This window comes from Vipera berus (genome assembly GCF_964194415.1).
Source record: "Vipera berus genome assembly, chromosome: 2".
Classification (NCBI taxonomy): domain Eukaryota; kingdom Metazoa; phylum Chordata; class Lepidosauria; order Squamata; family Viperidae; genus Vipera; species Vipera berus.
Window position 1 is genome coordinate 189,314,980 of NC_138203.1, and position 18,711 is coordinate 189,333,690.

The 18,711-nt window shown below is 35.0% G+C and overlaps 1 protein-coding gene across 1 annotated transcript in view; it reads left to right on the forward strand.

Annotated features, from left to right (window-relative positions):
- Positions 1-18,711, forward strand: part of DOCK2 (dedicator of cytokinesis 2) — a 322,065-nt gene that overhangs the window by 89,377 nt on the left and 213,977 nt on the right. Inside the window, exons 26-27 of the mRNA XM_081319663.1 lie at positions 4,016-4,161; positions 11,165-11,260. Of these exons, the coding sequence (XP_081175789.1) occupies positions 4,016-4,161; positions 11,165-11,260 (242 nt within the window). The remainder of the gene's footprint in view (positions 1-4,015; positions 4,162-11,164; positions 11,261-18,711) is intronic.

Sequence of the window (18,711 nt, forward strand, 5' to 3'; positions counted from 1 at the left end):
ATATTCTCCCATTGTTCAAACATCACATTATAGCAAAAATTTCTTGCCCACTGAATCATACATGTATTTTACATGTGCACTTTCCAAATTCAGTTTCAATAACATTTGGTAAACCTTAGCAATAATATGATCATCACTACCACATAGTAAAATTTCCAATTCGTTTTTAACAAAGTCAAACTCATGTCTCTTTTTATTTAGTTTAAATCTTTCTTTCAGTTGTAAGTACCAGTATGTAGACCAATGGCAGACATGACCTTTTCATTCTAACTCTTCCTTACACTTGAGGGTAGGGTCACCAAAATTAAAAGATATTATTTTACCATACATCCACCAGTCTGGCTTCACTGCCATTTCTTTTCTTTAAAAAGCGTCTTGCGGGGTACATTTCTCACAATACTTATTTTTTAGTTCAAAGTTGCTTGCCCTAATTCTCACAGAGAATTTTCAGGGATGTAGCAATTAATTAGGATCAGCTTATTTGGGGAGATCACTGAGGCAGGAATAAGGTTTCTCAGGAGCTTGATACAGTCTTAAGCCACTTAGGAACCCATCTCTAAAGTATATTTCTGTATGTACATTTAACCAGTTCCTTTAGATTGCAGCTGAATTCCTTATGGTCTGTCCTGGCTAGTCACATGAAGTGGTAATTGTGAGGTGTTGTAACATGTCCTGCAGGTTAAGAAATTCTATACAAGCTATTAAAGAAACAACTATCTTCTATAATCAATATAGTTTGCTACCAATAATTCAGGCATAACATTTTATTTTTATTTTTTAGAAGATGGGAATTAAGAATGGATTGTCTACTTTATTTAAAGATATCTTAAAATGGAATAGGAATAAACAGCACTATAAATTTCTATTAGCACTAATAAAAAGCCAATATAGCTAAATTAAAGGCTAGAAAGATAATGATTATGTTTAGATTAGCATGCTAAGTTGGTTATTAGTTAATTCATGTCCATGATGAATGGAAATCTGCATGAAATAGTTTGCAGTATTTCATAAAGAGTGGGCAGCCCATCTTGCATGGTTAGCATATTTTTCCCCCTACTTCATAGCAATTAGTATATATTCCAATTTTCTCTTCACAGAGTACTTAAGTTTATGATTAGGTACAGTAAACAGCAACATGAACAGGTTATCCATTTCTGATATATATGCACAAAATATTTTTCCCCACAATAAGAGATGTTTAAAATCTATGACACAGATTTTGAAACTACCTGTGTATAGATTATTATAGGATGGAAAAAAATAGGTCCTAAGTAGTAGCCCATTTTACATTCCAAAACAGAATAAGAGAGAATATTCTTCTCAGTCAATGAAAACTGACTGTATGAGTCCTGCATAGATCAAGTCAGACGAAACTCCACATGACTTACCATATCTGCATGGCATCATTCAGACAGGTGTCGATCCATACTCATCTCCTACAAACCTCTGTTCATTTCAAATATGGCAGGTTGTCTGATCACAGTTTTAACACATCTGGGGGGACAATAGGTGGGCAAGACTGTCTTAATATCAACTCCTGACTTCTCCTACTGCCTAAGCACCCTCCCATCACTTTTGAATGTAGGCTTTTTAATTGTCCTGTCTCAGTTAATTTACACCTGCTGTTTCAGCTCTCCTTTTCACTCAATAACTTTTTCAGCTCCATAATGACATAAGCATTTAGTGCTCTGCCTGCATAATTGTACCCAATTCATCTCCTCTTACTTTCTTTTAAGAGTTGCAAGCATTAAAACAACTGAGAACTTGGATTGCTACCAAGAAATTTCTATTTATTGGGTCATAGAATAAATGCACCTTATACTTCTCTCTCTCTCTCTCTTTTGTGTGTGTGTGTGTGTGTGTACACGCACACACATCCATTCATCCATACATATACTGTACATATCTCCATCCCCAGAACTATCCATATACATTAGAGTTGTTGTAATAACATGTATTTAAAATTAAAATGGCCAAAAGTAAGAGTTTTGGGTAAACTGATTTTGCTAATGTCAGTGGCTAGGATTTATGAATAATAGATTGTAGTTAAATCTTCAAAGATCTACCATTCAATCTAAATCAGAGATTGCCAGGGCAATCATATTTCACCCTGAAAATGTTCTCAGAGATCTTGACACCCTTGGCTATTTATTTAAGCCTTGGGGTAGAGTGCGTTGAATTCCCCTTGCCCTCACATAGTTATTTTGTTCATAGGGAATATGTATTTATATGACACTAGTTGTTAACAGTGACCTGATGGCACTCCCAAAAGCGCTTTTTTTCCAAAAGGCAACTGGATTTTCTTTCTTTTGCTTGAAGATGTTTTCTTCAGTTAGAACTGAGAAACTTCTTGGATGAGAAGTGAAATGTCTTCAAGCAAAATAAAGAAAGTCCAGTTGTTTTTTTTAAAAAGCACCTTTGGGACAACCATGACCTGGATGACTGAGAATCTTCATATATGACTGAATGGCACACATTCAATTATTTCGTGGTTATTTTTATACTGTTCTATTTTTTATATTTTGTTCTATTTATTATTATTATTCAATAATTGTGGGCTGCTCAAAGTCACATAGAGTTTGGCAGCATCCAATTTGAATAAATAAATACAATTTAAAAAATGACAATTCCACAAATATCCTTCAGCAACATGCTGTACCCTATTTCATCTAATTTCACTAAGTCCCAAACCTTCAAGAATAGACTTTATGGGTGCAGGGACCAAACCTTGTTGAACGATTTTATTCTCCAATCTTTTTTTGATGTATTTCATTGTTCCAATACTACATCCTTGGCAGAATTCATTCATTCATTCATTCATTCATTCATTCATTCATTCATTCATTCATTCATCCATCCATCCATCCATCCATCCATCTATCCATCCATCCATTCATTCCTATTTTTGCTACCCAAAGAACATTTCTATATCTGTCATAACAATGTCTCCCCACCATGCACACACACACATTCCTTCCCCACCACATACACCTATACACACAGATTCAGATGGATAAATTCATCTTAATAATTCTGAACAGTGAACAAAAGGAACATATATTCTCATAGAAGCAAATAATTTGTGAGGATATCACTGTGCACGTGAAAGAATGAAGAGTTCCTGCTGAGGTTTTCCGTTAACATAGGAAAAATAGTTTCATACTACTTCAGTTATAATACACTTTCAGTGAGGGAGTGTTTTGTTTCTGCACTTGTTCACATTTAAAGATTTGGAAATTATAAATTATTTGTAGGCAAGGAGTTTTGTCTCCTTCAACACCATTATTTTTTTTTTACCAAATCTTTTCTTAACCACTTTACACTTTTTTCCTACTTTATTGCTGACTCCATCAGAAAAGGAAATATTTAGACTAGTGATATTTTTTTTCCTTTTTAATGTTATGTGTGGCATGTATTGAAATACAGGAAAAGGAGGGTGATATATGGCATTCTCTTATGTATTTTAGATGCACACTGCCATATTTTATAAAACCGAGTCTAGCATAAATACTGATTTGATGTTAGGGAGTGGATTGTTTGTTTGTTGTTGTCTTTTCTTCAGAATGTGAAGAAGCAAATATTCTTGCGGAGACTGTATGGACTTTATCTGTGGACAATATTAACTGAATACAACTGAATCAAGGCAGAATATAACTCAGTTTACATTGCTATCTTTTATTGTCCTTTTTAAGCTGTTCGTCATATTTTCTTCTCCAGGGAAGTATGAGAGAACATGACAAATTTTAGAATGATGACTTTGAAAGAAGACACATAATGCCTGCAGAGTCAGTTCACCAGTACTTAGTAAGATGTAGCTTTAGTGTTCCTCTTATAATTCAGCAGATCTGTTTCTTTGTATTAATGCCTTTATTAACAATCGTAAATGTAAATTTTTAGTGTCCTCAGATTGCAATTAAGAATGATTGTATCAGGGAGAGCTATGCTGTAAACATTCAAAACAGTAAACATGAAAATATTTGATTTGTCTTTTAAGTAGCAAATTGTTTATTTTCAGAATGTAGAGATATCCTTCTCCCTGTAATTACCAAAGAACTGAAGGAATTATTGGATCCAAGTGTTGAAATGCAAATGGTACAAGACAAAAAATATTGCATTGAATTACTCAACAGCATCCTAGAAGTTCTCAGCTGTCAAGATGCGGTGAGTATCAATAAGTGTCAGTATTATATAACTGATTCCAATTTATCAAGTCTGTGTTGATTAAGGTGTAGCAGTTATTTACAATCCAAATAATCAATCTAGGTGCCCATACACCCGTGGTGTGGGAAACAGAAATATACTGCAGACATGCAACATCCTTTCGGCTAAAGTTAAAAATAATCTCTAGTATTACTTACATAACAGTTGTCCTGTTGTTTGGGTTTTTTTTAAAATGTCAGTCTTTGGTTGAAATTGACAATGAAGGCAAATCTGAATTATAGTCATTTTCATGATTTCAGAAATGGGGAACGTGGTGGTGCCAGAGGACTCTGCAGAAGTTCAAGAGGGTCAAATAATAAGACAGCATTGTGTCGAATGAATGCAAGTTCCTTCCCTTTTATTCATGTATCTGACATCTCATGCATGTATGAAAGGGGCAGAGTGTGTATCATGCAGCACTGCTTTTATTGGTTTGATCCTATAGATGTCTCCATCCATTACTTTTGTTTGTTAAGATGCTAGATATAATCTGATGCATGCAACTTGAATCAGATAGTAATTCATTCAGATTCCAGACTACAGTCTCCATGGTGACATGTCAGCCATTTTAAAAACATTTTTCTCTTGATAATTGCAGCATGGAAACACATGCCACATCCATTAGTGATCCACTGGCCAGAGATTTCAAATCACTAAAATTGGATCTTATTTTCGAGTGGCATACCAATAATTTTATTCTTTGAAAGTTGATTCATGTTCTCTTATTGCTTTATCTTTTAAAGAGCACTTCTTTGGATATTATCTCAGTATCTTCCATAAGATTTATTCACTTTCATTTTTTTATGCTAAGCAGATGAGTTGTTGTGGTTTAGATCACTTTGGCCGTGTTAAAAGAAATGATTTATTCATTATAGATATGTTCGGTTGCAAGCCTTTAGGACTCTTGGCAGCTTTAAGGAGTTTGGAAATCATTAGAACTTTTATAGTACAATAAATGTAATGAAACTATCAACTAAAAAAAATCCCAAATCAGATGTCAAGTTTTTTTAAAAAAGTTTTTTTTAAAAAAAAAACCCTTGATATTTTAAAGAGGTACTAAATGGGACAGTCACTTGACTGAAGTTTAAACATGGACTTAAAAATATGTGCCTCTTCAATATTCATAAACCTAGTAAAAGTAGCATTCACACATAGTAAACCAAAGACTGATATAAACAAAAAATGCCCTGAGTAAAGACTCTGATTTTAAATGACAAGACTTTGACATGTACACCACTCTTACTACTACATGGACAGAGAAAGTAAACACAGATTCAGTCCCATTTTTGCATGATTCCTAGTGTGGTGCTATATCAAAAACTTGTCATTTAAAATAAACTTTAGTCAATTGCTAAGCAAGCCAATTTTACGCTATGGTGTTTGAGGCTGGATTGTTCACTTAAGTGGAACTTATTTCAAACAATGATTTGGCCTCTCACGTGACCAATCCAGAAACAAGAGAGCTGTAATGGAATCCTGATTTATTTTTCATACTGGTCAAGGAGAAAAGAAGGTTAAACATACTGCACTGCATGGAAAAAAAAGGAATACTTGTAGAACTGTGAGCCAAACCTTCATTTTCCCAGTTTTAAATCATGTTATTAATTCAGATGTGTAATGCAATTAATGGAGGCAAATGTTTAACCCAATTTATGATTTCCCCTCATGTTTTAATATAACTGCTTTGTTAGTACAATTTGATTAAATGCCTTCATAAAAAAGGAGAGAAATATATTTGTCAAAACCTACCCTGAAAAGGTTTAATTTGACAATTTCACTGTATTCCCAGAAGATATTTCCCAAATAAGTATGAATGGATTGTAGTCATTTGTTTGGTCCTTGGCCATTCAGCGAGATCACCTTTGAGAAAAGTACTAAGAATGCTTGATTTTACATGGCCCTTTTTTTCTACCACCCACTATAAATTTCTGCAGCTGGGTTTATTATCTAGGGTTATAAATTAATCTGTTACAATAGCAGCAAACTGTATTTGAACCCAGTGGCTGTCACACCCCCTTGACACTTCAAGTACAGTTCTTAAGGATAATTATAGAGTAAGCATGATATAGATCCTATAATGTACTTTGATGTTTTGTCTCTTATCTATTATATCATTTTTACTACATAGGATTCTGACAATGCTTGTTTGTGCTAACCCTTAATTGGCCACTGAAGCTCTACAGTACTTCAGTGAGGAAAAAGTCATGTTAAAGCTTACACAAACACATTTTTATTGTTTGAGCAGTGTGGTGAAACAGGACTTGTTTTTGTCATAAATCACATTTTAAGTTTATTTGGGGGACTTAGAATTAAACATCTCACTGTCATTGTCACTAAATGATACATTCAATATTTCTATTCCTATTGTATCTTCTCCAGGGTGTGTACATATCTTAGATGCATCACTGTGTTTTTTTACTTATATACTTCTTTCTTTTTCCTTTTCCTTTCCCTTTCCTATCCTTCAAATTATCTATCTTGTTTCCTTTGCTGCCTTACATTCCCACAGTGGCATCCAAGTGAAAAAGATACTGAACATAGCAGTTTCCGAAAGGTTTCAACCAGGTCAATTAAATATTTGCCCAAAGTGTAGTGTCAAGATATAATGTAGGTTTGATGTGGATACGGAGACCTGCCTAATAGGCTGTAGATTTTTTAAAAAATGTCAAAAGAAGCAACATGCATGTATTATAATTGCAAATGGGCTCTCTTGTGACTTTTTCCTGAAGCTATGTCTGCATAGAAAAAACCAGTCTATTATGTTTAATTATTATGCTTAATATTTCTTGAATCACAGATTCCTGATTCTGAAAGCCTTCTTATCCCGAGTAAAACAGACTGTGTTTCATCTCTGCGCCCATATAAACAGTGTTTCTTTAGACCTTATCTGAGGGACATGCATTTCCTTCTGCATGGATTATCTCTACAGAGGAGTTCATGCATTCCTTACTCTTCTCTATTCTTTGAAGCATGGAATAGTGCTTGTTTGTCCTCGCTCTGACTAAATACTGATGTTACCTAGCTTGGGTAAGGAAACATCTGCAAGAAAACAAGCAAGCTCAGAGAGCACCAAGGACCCCTCATGTCAACCCTGAGCTACAAATATTCCCCTTTATTGTCCTAACTCTGTTTAGCTCTTTTCCAAAACTAAAAACCTGGACCTGAAATCTACATCTTTGCTTTTATTTTGTTTGGTTTTTTAAAAAAACTGACTTGTAAATACTTCAAGCTGGGCCTCTTTTGGGTAAAGGTAAGCTTTAACCTAATTAGCCAGCAACTATAGGTAATCCTTGACTTAATAACAGTTCATTTAGTGAACATTCAAAGTTACAACTGCACTGAAAAATGTGACTTATGAACGTTTTACAGAGTTACAATCTTTGTAGCATCCCCAGAATCATGTGATCAAAATTCAGATGCTTGGCAATTGGTTCATACTTATAACCTTTGCTGGTGTCCCAGGGTCACATGATCCCCTTTTACAACCTTCTGACAAACACAGTCAATGGGGAAGCCAGATTTACGTAACAACCAGGTTACTAACTTATCAACTGCATTCATTCATTTAACAACTGTGGCAAGAAAAGTAGTTAAAGTGGGGCAAAACTCACTTAACAAATGTCTCACTTAACAACAGAAATTTTGGGCTCAATTGTGCTCATAAGTTAAGGACTACCTGTACTTTGAGGAGCTCTTTTGGGAAAGAATGTGGCATCTAATTAGACAGCTCTCAAGAGGCCTCTGACTTAAAGTTATTTGTTAGAGTTATTAAGGCAGAGGGAGTTGGTGGGAGGGAGGGAGGGAGGGAGGACAACCTCTTAGGAAAACTCTGTCAGAACCCAGCAGCAATACATGACATGCCCTCTGAAAATGCCAGATCTGCCAAGAGGAACTGGGAAATCTGCCAAACAGCCAGATGCTGCTTTTGGAAATTGCTGTGCCCTACTGTGGCATCTGGCACTATAACCGTTGATCAAAGAAAGAAGATGAAGTTGAGAAGGCTTAGGGAAATAATAGTAGGTGGATGGCTATTATCTGTAAGTTTAAATATTCTTAGGAAAGTGCAAGTGTCAAGAGTATTATGTATTTATGCTTAATTAAGTTAGGAAAAGCATTTGCTCAAGATTTTAAGTTGCACTGAAGCAGGAAAACCCATATTTAATGTAGGCTGGGTTAATGAAGGCTTGGCAACACAAAGACCACTGATGTCAAGGTAGTGATTGCAACATCAATCAACGCTCTGTCAAACCCAAACATCTCCCCCCCAATTTTTTTTTATGAAAGTGGCTCATGTTTTATAAAAATACATTGCTACTCTGTGAGATTTTATGAGGTTGCTTAACATTTATTAGATAATGGCAATTAAGAAAAAAAATAGGAGCCTAACTCTTGCAAAATTATTGTTCCTATAGGCCAAACAGTCACTCATCCTATACTAATCCCTGGTTCCATGAGTTTGGCTTTTTGTCTAGTGTGGACCTAGTTACCATAGTTTATGGTATAGCAGAAGGTATGATTCTGGACACTGTAGATTATAAACAGTTAAAATGAACCAATGTTTAATATATGTGTGAATGCAGCCAGAGCAAAGAATCATAAGCATTACTTAATTAGATATGACTTTAAATATAACCCTAATAATTAGCTCAGGAGGTGAGAGTAATAAAGTTACTGTTGGTCATACAGTTTCAGAAACAATGCCTAATTATAGAACCAAGAAACTGTCCTGTGGACTGAAATAAATTGAGGCATAAACCCGGAAAAAACAAGCTTGGTGTTATTTTCTCCAAGACATTCAAAGTATCATATCTATTCCTTTCTATAAAAGGAAGGTGATATCTTTTTTTGGGACATCCCATCCTTCCCACCATGTACTGTAGGATACTTTTTCCAGCAAGACAATGACCTCTTAAGCTGCTCTAGGAAGGGTACAACAACAGCAATGAAAAATTAGGCAAGGTATTATTCAATTGCCATAATGTGTAGAGTTCTACTTCCGTAAGTATGTGAAGGTGCATCAGTCACCTCTGCTTCCATATAGATACTTATCTAACTTACTTAAATTCACTCTAAACCAGAATGCAATTCACACTGCTGAATTATGAAGGTACTGTAATCCATAAAAGAGATCTATAAGCAGAAATGCAAAAGAACCGTTGGTGCATTAAATATGAACCCAGTGTATAATACAAAGCAGGAGAGTTATTCAGGTGTTGGATATTGTAGCCATTAATAATTATTTTAATTCTACAGCTTTTTATTCTAACATCTAGCCCTTCATCTTAATTACAGTGACTTTAATACAGATGGAGTATCCATGGAGATAGAGATACACTTTTACTAGGACTTTTGCCAATTCTTGAAGATAAAAACTACATATGCCTTTGATATAACACCCAGGATGAGAACTAATATCAATCTCCCTTGGTGTGATATTCCAATCACAGGAATTTCTATCAGCTCCAATTCTGGGATGGCTTGAGTCATTTCTCAAGACACCAGGATGTTCCAGAGTAGGTGTAAATTAGAATCAGTTTCGATGAGTTTTTAAAACACTGTGACATGACCAGTTTCATTGTGCCTGGTAAGTGGCTGTGAAATTTCTGAGAGTCAATCACCAGGTTCACGCATTGTGCCAAACCATAGCTTATTTAATCATGGTTTTTAAAGGTATTAGCCATGCTATATCTTATCACACTGGATAGGTTCATACCACACACAAACTACACATATCAAATTATAACCCAGTACAATATGCAAACTCAGCCTAAGTTTGCTTATTTACAAAGAAAGCATACACTGCCTTTCAAAACAAGATTTTTCAAGTAAAGGTAAAATCAATATAATAAAAGTATTTTAAAGCCAGTATCTTAAAAGTTTAAACTGAAATCAGCAGGATGAAATCATTAAAAAGTCAAGTCAAAATAAAATGAACAAAACAAAGTAAAAACAACTCATACACTTAAATATATTCAAACAGTCATTAAGGTGACTGCCAATAGTAACCGTAATTCTTGATTAGGCTTCTACTATTTTCCTACTAGGAATACCTATGATTTCATCACATTAGGGCATTGAAGACTACAGAATCATCCTTTCAGCAGTCTTCAAATACCTACAATAAGGAAAGTGCTAATTTTTGAGTTGTGCTTTTCTCCTAACAAAAGACTGAGTTGTGAATCCTTTTTTAAAATTAAATCCTCCTGTAGAACAAACATGGTGAGTGGACCAGTTGATGCTGAAGGTGACATTAGATGGGATGAAATGCATGAGAAAACATGCAACCTAGCAGTATGTGAAGAAATTGAAAAGTTGGCCGTTTTCTATCAACAAAACTGTTGAATGGTAAAAAGAAGCCAAAGAGTCATTGTTCTACAGTGAAAAAGATTGCTACTGTATATAAAATGAAGGAGAAATTCTTTTATTGAACATGTAACATCTTTGTTGCTCTATGAGTGGACAGTCTCCAAATTTGATAGATAGATAGATAGATAGATAGATAGATAGATAGATAGATAGATAGATAGATAAAAGCAAACTCTTTGCAAGGCCATTAAAATGGCATTTTAGTGCAATCTTGGAGATAATTCTGTGGTTTGACTATTGTCAGTATTCAATGGTATATATTGTACTTGGACCATACGGAGCTGATGCAGATGAAATGGCAGGATTTGTGGCATCTTTGAATATTCCACCAGAAGAAGAAAATCTAAAACCAACCAACCAACAAACAAAAAATCTCTCCCTGAAGGGAGACTATGTCAAGGACATGATTATGTTGACCCATGCTTTTGAACAAGGCAAGCATGAATCTTCTGACTATCTTAAGGGTCAAATTGCATTACTATGTAAAGTAGCAGTGGCTGTATGATTAGCTTCTTCCATGGTGCTAAATATTATGTTCATATGATACAGATTAAGTCTGCACATTATTCTTCATTATCTTGAAAAATATTTTTTACAGGGAACAACCTATCAGCATATACAAGAAATAATGATCCAGTTGCTGCGCACCATTAACAGGACTGTCATTAGAATGGGAAGAGATGACCCCTTAATCGTGAGTCATTCATTTTGTAAATGTACCTACTTTACTACTGGGGCTTGGGATGTGATGTGCACAGAAGCATCACCAATGAGAGATATAAAGCAGTCAGGCAGAGAAAGTTTGTCTTTCAAGGCAGGGCCCTTTAGGGGGTTTCCACCATCTACAGGAAGAAGAGGCCATGTAAAATGTCTCCTTATTTTGGCAGTGGAAACTGTCCCCAAGCAGACTTTCTCTCTCCAAAGCTAGCATTACTGAAGGTAGATATAGTTAGGAAGAGACAAAGTCTCTTTCATGCCCTATTCAGTTGATTGTAGTTTACAATTTAGTTTGGTTCATCTCTCTGTTTGTGTTTTACAAAATGAAAGTTATAATGAAGAATAGCCAATGTTATTTTGATGAAGAAAGCAATTTAAATAAGTTTAACAAATCCATCTCTAAACTATCTACTGGCTCAAATACCTAGATGGCTTCATCTTGTTTTAAGATATAAGAAAAGCTGTGGGGCCAAGGATCAGTACTGAGCTATGTCTGAGCTATCTATGTCAAAAAAAGGCCACAAAATCTGGCTAGATATTCATTCTTGGTGTCTATCAGCTGTCAGAAAGCAGAAACTAATCCTAACGCACAGGGTAGCTGACAAAGAGCCACTTGGTTTAGTATGCCATCAAGGGTTGACAACCAGTCATTTTATGGAAGCAGAATATACGAATTTTGAAGATTGAGTAATTTTCAGTAAGCTTAATACTTTGAAACACAAACATATCACTGGAACAAAAAAATATTCCATTTTTTTCTCTTCTGTTTTTGATGAATCATTTCTAGAGATAACTACAGTGTTTGCGTCTTCAGGTATAGAAAATGACCAGTATGACAGTTTTAAAGACTGCTCTTTCAGGTTGTCAGTTTGTAAATATAGACACTTTAAAATTTCTTTGCTATAAATGGTATCTTAGTTGATATTGACTTACCTCTGAATATTGTTTTCACAAGAGCTGTTTTATAGTCAGATTTGTTCTGAATACAATTCCATTTACATACCCCTTATATTTATTTTTGGAAGCTATTGTGACCATGGCTACCAAACAACTTTGTCTTTGTCTTCTGGCATCATGATGATGTCAGTGTGATTCCAACTGAGTTAATGTCTGCTTTTCATTGTATGTTAGATTTCAAGCAGTGCCATAACATGTATTATTAATGTAATAACGTGTATTATTAATGTAATCTGTGAGGGCTTCCGTAAAAAGGATTTTTGAATAGAAACTGTCAAACCTCAGCTTCCCCCCCCTTCATTTGATTATTAAATTGCCTTAATGTCTACATAGTTTAAAACTTTTTCATGCAAGTCAATCCCACCTCTGAAGGACAATTCAGTTGGTCTCTTTAGTTATGTCATTTCTCCTTTAAAAAAATACATGTACGAATGCTGCTCCTCATACATTTTAGCTGTCAATTTATCTCAGGGGGGTCAAGCTGGCGGCCTATGGGCCAGATGCATCATGCGCAGGCCACGCCCACCCCAGCTCCACACAGGCAAAATACATCACAATATGTCACGATATGTCACATGGCATGATTAAGTTTGACACCCGTGATTTAAGGTGTGAAACAAGGAAATAGCCACTTTTCAAAAAGCCCTTTCTGACCATAGTATAGCTTTGCATAACTGATCTTGACAAATGTTCCAGATGGTGGCTAAGTCTTTCCAAAATGCCACTGGTTTGGTTGCCTGTAAAGGATAAGAAATTCCTCTGAGGTGTCCTGGCAGTATCCCAAATTAAAGTGGAAAATAATCTCACCTTCTTTCAAACCTTTGATATACAGATAATTGGGATGCAAGAGGGAAGTTAGCAAACTTTTTCTGAATTGATGGTAAGTTCAATAAAGTTCAGTCTTCATTTAGTAACAATAATACCATACTGCGAACATTTCCATATCAAGTGTAAGAGCCGTGATTATTCAAATGAATTTTGCAAAGCACAAGCCTGCTCAATGAAGAGACAGAGCTGGGCTTGAAGTCAAGTAGCTGATATTTAGTGGGAGAATGACTGAGGAGAACTGTGAAGGTGATTTGCTGAAATCTGCCCAAAGCTATTACATCTCCTTGAATAATGTTCACATCTGCACTTTTCAGATCTGTTTTACGCTTCCCCCCTTTTTTCCAGTGGAAGTGTCTGTTTTTCATGAAATAAAAGGGCTACTATAAATAAAGGAATAAAGAATGTTCATCTAAGGTGTCCAGTGGTTGCTTCAGATGGTCCAGGCAGATTGCTTTACTAGGTCATGATATTCTTGGCTTAGGCTGGATTTTGCTCTCATTTGCAGTTTTGAGTTGTCAGCACCACTTAGCATTCCACTGATACTAGAAAAGGTGTCACGCATAATGAACATTGTATTGGATACACTTTCCCCAAATGTCATTTTTCATCTTTGCACGCTTTTGCTTACATATTCTTTTAATGGAATATTTTCCAACTTGGTGCCTCTGCACTAAACTCATCATTTCAAGCCAGGATAGCCCCCAAATTTTATTGCTTGTGATAATGGGAGCTGTAATTTAATGAATCTGGAGACCACTAAATCAAAGGCAACTGTCTTAAACTGTTCATTAGGTATGTAACATTGTAGTTAATGTGTCTTTTAGTCATCTTTATCTACTTTCAATTGCTTCTGTTTTCATAATTTTTAGAATCACAGTTATATGACATCTTATCTGTGTGGCATTCAAGGCCTTCTGCTTAAATATGGCCTGACAAATTGGATAATGCTTCACCTTTTCCATTTATCTAAGGTGGGAATGCCTAACCTGGAAAAATTAATTTCACTTCATGTTTATAATATGAAGATTAACTTTGATGCCTTTTTCTATACCCTCAGTTGTCTTATATCCACTTTATTACTTGCACATAGGAATTATTTCTGCCTTTTAAAATGATGCATTGAATTGTATATATCCAATCACAATTGTTAATCTGTGTGTCAGAGTAATGCAAATGCTGCCTAAGATATTCTGGCCCTTTACAGACTAGACAAGTCTTCTGCCATCCAGTGTTGGTACACATGAGTTTCATTGCCTGCTGATAAAAACTACCCATGAGAAAAATCTTATGACATTCAATATGTAGCGTTATGAGAAGATAATATTTATGTCACCGGGATGTATGTTAATCAATATATTTTTTGACTATGTAAGGGAATTACTTATACATTAATTTATTATTCATGTAAACAATATAGTATTTCTGTTTGAGTAATATTAGTAATAGCAAAAGGTGTAAATGCAGAATTGGGGTATTGTTAGCAGCTTAACAGATGAAGACAAGTTTGTTGTCCATTTGGGATCATCTGCTCTTGACTCAAGAGCTTGCATTGCATATTCATATACATTGCCATGCTTGGCAACCCGGCTGGACTGTCCCTAAATTTGGCCATGTCTAGAAATATCTAGAGTTGATTGGAAAGAGCAAAATTCAGGAATGAAAATCTAGCTGTGTGACTCTATCTGCAATAATTTGGTCTGATATGAAGCCAGTGCTAATGGAATTCACAGAATTTGCTAAGTAAGGACATTAAAACAAGGAATTTTGTTGGATTACTTTGTTGCCTTATGCCAGTGGTAACTGTACTTTAGATTCTGACAGATAAACTCTGCTGACTAATAGACTTTCGGTTATTTTATGCTCTGAAATGGCAAGGGTTAGCCAAGTAATGAATAAATTATCTAAGGAAAATAAACATATCCCAGATTTATCAGTTTTAGTAAAATAATGAAAATAAAACATGTGGCTATATTTTTTTCCCCTGACACCTGAAGCTGGTAGGATAAGAAAACAATTATACTTCCGTTCTTTTGTGTAAGTCTGCTCACTTGCCCTTCGACATTTTATTTTTTCCAAAGAGTATTTGTGCTCTTCATACTTTTTAACGAATCACTTAACATACTTGAAGATAAGTGATAAGTGCTTGCAGTGCTTTTTTTGTAAAAGAAAAAGGTGCCGGAACTCTGTTCTGAGCGTTCTATGACAAAAAAAGCCCTGAGTGCTTGGGTAGGGGAGGTGAATGTATACAGAAAACTGTATTTCGACAGTTTGGTTAGGTAGTTCTGTGTAGGAAACAGAGTATTGGAATCTGCCTTACAAGAATTGCCATTTTAAAGCAATTTGCAATTTTTAAACACGATGGGGCTAGGACAGCATTTCCATGAAACTAAATTTGACAACACATATCATATTTTCATTTTAAAAATCTACATGTGTTCATAATATGCATAGTTGTGCAGTAGAAGATAAAAGCATGCCCACTGAATTCAATGGTATTTACTCTCAGATAAATGTTCAGGTAGGGGAACACACTTGTCTGAGGTTCTCCTTTGCTGCTAATCATATTCTGCTTTCTCATCTGAGTTCCTTTTCCCTTACAAAAAGCTATTTGAGCCCATGAATTTACTGTTGCTCCTTCAAGAAGAAAAAACAAAGAGAAAGAACTAGGATTAAAAAGAAACTCTCCTCACAGCTGCTTGGTCCAGATGGTCAGTGAGCAGGCTGTGAAAGACAGGCGGATTGACTCTTGATGCAGATCTGTAAGCAGATGTTTAGATGTTTCAGTTCTCTGCATGTGGATTTTCACCATTATGGAATTAAAGGAGAATTTCTGAAAACCTTAGCTCCCTTGCACCTAAAGAATGCCATCCTTGAAACTGAATTTTCATCATGTCTTGTAAAACTGGTAAGGAGAAAGACTTGTTAGAAAAACAGCTGTTGAATCATTCAGCCTGGTTGGAATAATTGCATTAACTTCAATCACCATAAACATAGCTCTTAAATTATTGAGTCCTGAGACGGGAGAAAATATGTCAATTTATTGCAAAAGAGATTATGCCAGTAAAAGAATCTAGAAATATACAAAACATTATATTTGATTAGTACAGTTCATCAGGAAAGTAATTTATATTAGTGTCTGCTGCCTATTTATCAAGAGTTGTGGCTGTGAGTAAAAGGAGAAGGTATTTATTGTACTTTGGGAGTAATTATTTTATTGAAGATGTGGTTCAAAGAAGACTGTTTTGTTCTTCTAGTTTTCTTCCTAGAAAATAATTTTCTCTGCTGAGCAAAGTAATTTCAAGTACAATAAATTCAGAATATGCAATATGTGCTATACAATATTTTACAAATGTTTATCCTCCTTACTTTTTTCTCATGTTTTCATAACACACCATAGTTGAATATAGCTAGTATTATTGAAACCTATACCTAGGTAGTAGGTTTATGCACTCCTACTATTAAGGTCTTCTGGATATAGACTGATATCATCCTCAGCACTGCTTTCTTTGCTATCAGCATTTCATATATATTTCATATACTTTTCAATACTGAGCAATAAACAGATGTCAAGGTCTCTTAAATTGTGTTCATTAAAGATCTAGGGATCCTCATCTTTTCCCTTCCTAAAATTCCTTCTTACAACTTGCACATACTAATGTATTTAAGAATTGCCTTGCTGGATTAAACTAGATCACTTTTCCCCCCAAGCAGTTTATTTTCAGTTTTAACAGCCAGGTGTCTTTTTAGAAATGCCTAAGCAAGGTGTGAAGTGTTGAGTCCATCACACTAAAAGGTGGCTTTCTTGTCCATCTTTCTCAATGCTGATCAAGGGAAAGAAAGAGGTAGACGGTTCTCTTCTACTATTAAAAAACATTGCTGTTACAAATCAAACAAAACAACATTTTTCTTTCTTTCTTTCTTTCTTTTTTTTGGTATACATTCTGCTTGGCCTATAGGATAAGACTAGATCCAGGAAAGAAATTCAGATTTGGATTATACAGTTGCCTCATCTTGGTTAGGATGCCAATATTCACCTTTATGGACTGAAGGGCAGACAATAGGAACTGATCATTCATGGACTGTAATTTGCAGCTGAATGCCAATCATGTTAAAATGGACTCTTGAAAATTATGGGATTTCTTTCATCTAGTTCTTCAGTTATTAAGATTTGGGCCTGTGAAAATGGCCTACTATTTCAATAAGTACAGCTGTGGTAAAATGCTGGAAAACACCCTAACCCTTACTAGAGGCACATCAATAACATGAGTCTCATGGCTGCAGTTAATTTCAGTATTTTGGAGCTTGTATTTAATGAAATTGTATGCTCCTTTAAAAATATTTCTTTTCACAGAATTATGCACAGTATTTTCATGAAAAATAGGTTAAAAAATAAATTAAAATTAGAAATTATTTAGTCCAACTATTTGGAAACAACAGTTTGATTTAAACTCTTGGTGTGAGCTAAGAAGTATCTTTCATAAAAACGATGGGTTTTTTCTCTCTTTTTCTTTGTCTGACTGAAAAAAATATTAGTATTGTTGATGTGCTATATCATAAATCTTCAGAATTTGAACTTACCCTTTTTTGGCTTTCAGCTGGTCATATATACAGTATAGTGCACCTAGTTAGCTCTAATAATAAAACAATGCTATTTTTCAACTTATGTAGAAATATGTAATGACCCCTTCCTTTCCCTGTTCTTAGCATTTTTGTTTTTCATGAAGTTTTTTTTAAATGCTTCCATGTTTCCACTTATTGAATTAGATTTAGAAAAGATATATATTGTAGCAAGAACTCCTTTTCTATGAACTGGAGGTTTTCATCTCACAGAGTTTTTTTTTCAAATGAATGAAAAGACACAAGGACCCATGTTTACCAGTTCTGCCCTTCTTCTACATCAGGGGTCTTCAAACTTAGCCCTTTTATGACTTGTGGACTTCAACTCCCAGAATTCCTCAGTTAGCATGCCTGGCTGAGGAATTCTGGGAGTTGAAGTCCACAAGTCATAAGAGGGCCAAGTTTGAAGACCCCTGTTCTACATCATCATTTCTGAAGAAATCTCTCCCAAAGTAACTAGGAAATTTGCCATATATTTAATGAACAAATAAAAAATCGATATGATATTATTCTGTGTCTGTTGATTTCAGTTTTTGATTTCTGCTTGAAGTATTGACTTTCATTTGTCTATAATTCAGGAGTTAGATTTTTTTTCCCTTTAGAATGTAAGACCTCCTCTAAGCAGGAGACAAATTGGCTTGGAATTTCTCATGCTAAGAAAGTTTGCAAAACCTTTTCTTTTACAGTGACTGAACTTTGTTGTATAGGAAATTACCTCAAACCAAAGAGACTTTCCCTTGAGTAAATGCTTTAGTCCGGAATCTCCCTGAAAGTTTCTTATAGTCTGGGATGACTCTCTTAATAATACACTTTATTTTATAATCGAAGCATATCTTTTTGTAGTTGTTGTTCCTTGTAAAATATAGTACAGGTAGTCCTTGTCTTACAACAGTTCATTTAGTGACCATTTGAAGTTACAACGGCACTGAAGAAAAGTGACTTGTGACCATTTTTCACCCTTATGACCGTTGTAGCATTCCCATGGTCATGTGATTTACATTCGGATGCTTGACAGCTGACTCACAT